Here is a 6,107-nt window from a genome sequence, read left to right on the forward strand (position 1 = left end):
TCCAACGTCGACGATTCTAGCTAAACTCCGGTGTTCTGCTTGCAGATCGAGGGAGTCAAAGTCAGAGTCAACGAGGCAATGCGCGACCCGCCACAAGAATGAGCACCACACGATCGACACACTGGCACTACAACCATGACTACTCTTATCATCACATGGAGTGCTGAGAGACACTTTTCGGCTCGGGACGGTTTTGTTGACTGACCGGCCCTTCCTCTAATCCTCTTGCAAGTTGCAGCTAAAAGCTATGATGCACAGCGTGTGTACTCCATGGATGCACCTTGGATTGCCTGAATCCCTGCTCCACGCTCTGGATTCATCAAGAATTTGCGAGACCTCATCGAGGAGCAGAGCCGGCGGTCCTGATATTTCGGAGGCCCGGGGCGAAAGCTGAGGCGGGATCCTTAATGCATAAATCAGAATACTAACTAGATGATACCCCGCGTGTTGCTGCGGAAACTTATGAAAAAAATATTGTTGTTTAATACATTTATAGTTTTAACATGTCAATAGAAATAAGAACTTTAATGGTGAAATTCTGCCATTTTAAAAGGATGTAGAGAAAACCTGACCGAATCGAAAATCTATACATGTTGTCTCTCAATCGACATATATCACACTTCTAAATCTGACCACATATTTGCATGGAAACACAATAAGTTTAGCACATATGTACTTTTGACTTCTCATATAGAGTTGCGAAAACAAAAAATGAGAAGATGATTTTGCAAGAACGAACGGGAGAACAATTAACATTTTCATCAAATACCTTCAAAAAATTGCAGTGTGTAATTCTTTACTATTAGGGCACCTCACGAGCAATATGACTCCGAGAGAGTACAATGCAATATGCATGTTCATCTCATGAGCAAGTGAAATTGTGAGATGACATGAAATGGAGTAGTAGCGTTCTCTTATGCATGTTTCAAGGAATGGTGAGATGAATGCACACATGCAATTCCTCTTTAGTGGTGGATGCCACCCACCAATAATTCAATTCAGATTGTGTACTTTATCCCAATATATAAACAGAGCTAACTTTCTGCTTCAGATTGAACTACTACTACTCGAGACAAGCTTGGTCGTCTCTATTTTATTTGTAACAGACGAGGGACTGGTGTATGGAGTGTGAATATTGGGGCATCATTGGCTGACCTGAATTGCATGGAGAATATCGTGGAAATGAGATGCATAGGAAATTTTAGTTCATGGACAACCAAACAATTCAGTTTCAGCACGCTCTTTGAGCACAAAATTTTCGGTTAGGGCATATGACGGATGTTCATTGTGACATGAGTTGGACACCTACATACTGCTGACTTAGTACTCTCTCTGAGGACCAAGAGTCCGCCATGTTTTTAGATATATAATTTTCGTACTGTAAACTTTCGAGAGTCTAAACTCAAAGAAACAAGATGCAAGCTAATAAAATCGAGAGAGAAAAAACACATTCTTTGCTTTCTATGTCCTGGTTTTGGACATTGTTTTTTTTTTTTTGAGCTTGTTATGACCGGCCTGGTGGCCCAACCGGCCAGGCCTAAGTTAGGGGCTTAGCCCAAGTTAGCAGATTAGGGTTTCGCAATTCTCTTATAAATACAAGTTGTAATAGACCATATCGATCAAGCAATAAACAGATCTTACAGATCGTTATTGCCGACTCCTTGAGGAGTCGGTCTTCCCTGCCCTAGCCGCCGCCTTCCTCCAAACTCGCGACGGCAGCCAGCCGCCGGCGCCGCCTTCTTCTCCCTCGTCCAGCACACTTCCACCCCTACAATCTACGTAACCGGCCTGGTAGGATCTCAGATCCTGTCAATTTGGTATCAGAGACCTCAGTTACGATCATGTCTTCGAGCCAGACCACCGCCACCACCACCGCCGCCTCCGAGACGCCGCCGGCCTCCTCCGCCGCCGCGCAATTGCCGCCGCCCTCCACGGGCGTCGCGGCGCCCCTGGCCGATGTCGCCGGCGCCGCCCCCCTCCTCTCGCAGCAAGAGCTCTCGACGGCCATCCGCGACCTCGCCACCGCCGTCCAAGGCATCCGCCTGTACCTGATCGGCACTCAGGGGATGACCCCGCCGCCGCTGCCGCCGGCCCTCAACGCCTACTCGGCCGCGCCGGCGTTTCCGCCCGTCCAGGGCGTGCCCGCCCCGCCCCCGACCTCGCCGCCCCCACCGCCGTGGTCGTCGTGGCAGCCGGCCCCCAGCGCCGGGCCCGCCTCGCTGCCCCAGGGCGTCCCCATCCAGCGGGTGTCGTTCCCGTCGTCGCCCTCGCGGCTCCCGGCGTGGGTGACCGCGACGGAGCCCCCGCCCGTCTACTCGTCCGCATCGGCGCCTCCTCCCGTCTACACGACCGCCGGGGACCCTCCGAGGCCCTCCTTTCCGGAGCCGGCATACTCGCGCTTGGCGGAGCCTTCCGCTGGACGCGCGGAGTACCAGGGCGCTGCCGGCCCAACCCCCCCACGCTACGCCAAGCTCGACTTCGCCACGTACGACGGCGTCGAGGACCCCCTCAACTGGCTCAACCAATGCGAGCAGTTCTTCCGAGGGCAGCGCACCCTCGCCTCGGACCGGACTTGGCTCGCCTCGTACCACCTCCGCGGCGCCGCCCAGACATGGTATTACTCCCTCGAGCAGGACGAGGGCGGCATGCCCCCATGGGACCGCTTCCGCGAGCTCTGCCTTCTACGCTTCGGTCCCCCGATTCGCGGCAGTCGCTTGGCGGAACTCGGGCGTTTGGCCTTCACCACCACGGTGCAGGACTTCGCCGACCGCTTCCAGACCCTCGCATGCCATGCGCCCGGGGTGACGGGGCAGCAGCGCGCCGAGCTCTTCATTGGCGGACTGCCGGACCACATTCGCGTCGACGTGGAGATGCGGGATCCCCAGGACCTGCAGTCGGCCATGTACTACGCTCGCGCCTTCGAGCAGCGCGCGCGGTCCATGCAGCAGGCCTTCCCGGCCAGCGACGTTCGGCCAGCCGACCGCCCTCCCCCGACACCACCAGGCCAGGCGCTCACGGCCGTGACTCATGCGGGGTCCTCCGATCCAGCTGCGACGCGGCCTTTCCGTCGGCTGACCACGGCCGAACAGCTCGAGCGCCGTCGTAAAGGGTTATGCTTCAACTGCGACGAGCTCTATGTACCGGGCCACGTTGTCCACGCCTGTTCTACTTGGAGACCGTAGACGACATTGCGGCTGATGTCGTCGCAGCTGGGCTGGCTGACGCGACCGTCTCCCAGGCCGACACCGTTCCGGGATGAGTTCCACCAGCAGTTTCCAGCTATCCAGCTCGAGGACGAGCTGTTTGAGAAGGCGGGGAGAGATGTTATGACCGGCCTGGTGGCCCAACCGGCCAGGCCTAAGTTAGGGGCTTAGCCCAAGTTAGCAGATTAGGGTTTCGCAATTCTCTTATAAATACAAGTTGTAATAGACCATATCGATCAAGCAATAAACAGATCTTACAGATCGTTATTGCCGACTCCTTGAGGAGTCGGTCTTCCCTGCCCTAGCCGCCGCCTTCCTCCAAACTCGCGACGGCGGCCAGCCGCCGGCGCCGCCTTCTTCTCCCTCGTCCAGCACACTTCCACCCCTACAATCTACGTAACCGGCCTGGTAGGATCTCAGATCCTATCAGAGCTAATGATTATTCATGTGGCATAGTTATCTTTGCTTTACTCGGCTTGGTAGTTAGTATGTTTGTCATATCACACTTTTGAGTAAGCTTCGATACTCTCATGCGTGGCGGTGCCCTCCCTGGCAACGGTGGCAAGCTTCGTCAGGACAAAAAGTGGAGGCAATGAAATATGTGGTGCTTTGTGCTAAAAATTGCCCAACGAAAACTGCTATTGTTGCAAAAAAGAAAGCTTTGGAGCACGGGCACCAGGTAGCCCTTTGCTCAAATTTTTCTTTAGAAATTTGAAACCTTGATTTCTAAGTTTCAAAAAAAATTCAAAAAATAGTACCTGGACGTAGCCCAGTTTGTATTCCACCAGCGTGCAAATTTTTAAAACGAAATACATTGTATTTTGGGCTCAGCAAAAAATTTACGGCTACAAATAATTCTTGACCCAAAATTTGGAAGGTTCGTCCATATTGAGTTGAAATTGTGAGCCTGGTGCAGTAGAGAGCACACTATAACTCAAATCCACGAGCAATGGAGGGGCAGATCGAGTTTATAACTAAGGGAATGTTACCCATATCACTATCGCAGACTCCAGTCCAGTGTCGATAGCTGACTGATGATTCCACTGCTTTTCTTCTTCCTCCATATAAAACCCGCAACGAAAAGAAACCACACGGTGACAATTCCATCCCCATCTCCACTGCGATGCGTCTCCGCCTCCTCCTCATCTCCGTCTTCTTCCTCCTCGTACTAATTAATTAATTAATCCCGGCGAGCGAGTCGATCGGCGAGCTTTGCGTCTTGAATCGCGGTCGCCAACATTCTGAGTTTCCGACGCCTCTCCCTTTCGACCGTCGACACCTCTCACTAAATTCCATTCTGTTTGCCCATCGGGCGAGTCAAAGTCTGTGTGACTGTCAACGAGAAGATACGCGACCAGCTAGTAGGATGAGCACCACACGACACACTGGCACCACCATTACTACCGTGAGTGTTTAGAGACAAATTTCGGCTCGAGACGGTTTTCTTGACCGGCCCCTTTGGTTGACTCGCAGGAGCCCTTCCTCTTGCAAGTTGCAGCTAAAACCCATGATGCACACAGCGTGTGTGCTCCATGATGCCACCTTGGCTTGCTCAAGTGTCCCTCACACCATGTGTGATGCTTTTACTATGTGCTCCACGCTCTGGTTTCATCAAGAATTTCCCAGATTTCATTTTGCCTTTTGCCACTAGGATCGGCAGGAGAAACAATCGACTGCAGAAACTCAACGTTGGCTGCGAGGAGTCTAGAAAATCTCTCTCCGTAAAAAATATATAGAAAAAACAGCGATAAGGATTCTTTCCGTTCCAAAATGAAATGTCTCAGCTATTTCTAGATATACGAACCACGTTAAAATGAGGATGTATTTTTTCGAAAGGAAATATATTAATATTACGAAGATAGCCATTATATCTAGAGTCTACAACAACGCCGTATCCTAATGGTGCAGGAAAAAAAAGCTTAAAAGGGAAAAATCTCGCTATAGTGTTCCAGTTCTTACACCAGCTCAAACGCCACCACGACAACACTGAAATTCAAGTTCTTTAAAAGCGATGCTTCCAAGTAGGAAAGAGTGTACCGGAGTTATCGTCACCTTGAGCAAAGATCGTACGTTTCAATCTGGAAAAAACCCCGCTCTCAAAATAATGTCTTCAAAAAAGATCATTGCTAGGTACAATCAGTTAAGTTCAGAGCTTAAATTTTCACTCTTTAAGGTAGGATATCGGACTTCTCCTGTATTAACGTCCCACTCGCATGCCGCTGCTATAAAGACCAAAATACCAATCAAGTTCTCCATCAACGCAACGCCCCGAACCACTTTTTTCTTGGTTTTGGTTGGAGATTTCGTTGCCCGCTGACTGAAAGAAACGAGCACCGCACTGATTACTCCTTTACTAGTGCTGTACATCATTTGAAATGTGTGAAAGAAGCGTAATCAGTAAATTTTTGGGTACGTTTGTACAAGTTTTAGCTGCCAAAGAAATACAGTTCTTGAGAAACTTTCTCCTCTTTGTTTAATGGGTTCAGAGTCTGTTTTCGCTAACGGAATTAAAATGAAATTGCATCCAGAGATGCTGGTAGCCAGTACAAGCTTTGTGTTGCAAAATGTGCTTGTGGTAACCCAACCCGCATTCTGTTCTTATCTTTACAAATTTGACGTCAACCACAATTGACAAATGCACCATACCGATGGCACGTGGTATGCATCCATCCAGTTGAGCTTTCGTCTCTCCAACTTCAAGTCCTTTCAACTTTGCTCAGCTAACCCATTTGACTAAAACGTTGACATATACAATCAACGACATCTTGCTAGTGTCTGAAGAATGGAGAAGAAATGGTGCTAAACTTTCAGGAAATCACTGTTTTTTCTTGTAAGGGCTGGTTTTAGATAATATATAGTCTTAGGTCTTTTTCGCGAAAGAATGCATCCTACTAATATTATTAT

At 50.0% G+C, this 6,107-nt stretch overlaps 1 protein-coding gene across 1 annotated transcript; it reads left to right on the forward strand.

Moving 5' to 3' along the window:
• Window positions 1-1,737: 1,737 nt before the first annotated feature.
• On the forward strand, window positions 1,738-3,498 carry LOC139831001 (uncharacterized). Its single transcript, XM_071819877.1, has one exon. The coding sequence runs from the start codon at window positions 1,842-1,844 to the stop codon at window positions 3,180-3,182; it is 1,341 nt and encodes a 446-aa protein (XP_071675978.1). The 5' UTR covers window positions 1,738-1,841; the 3' UTR covers window positions 3,183-3,498.
• The last annotated feature ends 2,609 nt before the right edge of the window (window positions 3,499-6,107 follow it).

This window comes from Lolium perenne, chromosome 5, assembly GCF_019359855.2.
Source record: "Lolium perenne isolate Kyuss_39 chromosome 5, Kyuss_2.0, whole genome shotgun sequence".
Taxonomy (NCBI): Eukaryota; Viridiplantae; Streptophyta; class Magnoliopsida; order Poales; family Poaceae; genus Lolium; species Lolium perenne.

Coding starts and splice junctions, on each gene's coding strand:
- LOC139831001 (XM_071819877.1), top strand. CDS start 1,842: ATGTCTTCGAGCCAGACCACCGCCACCACCACCGCCGCCTCCGAGACG.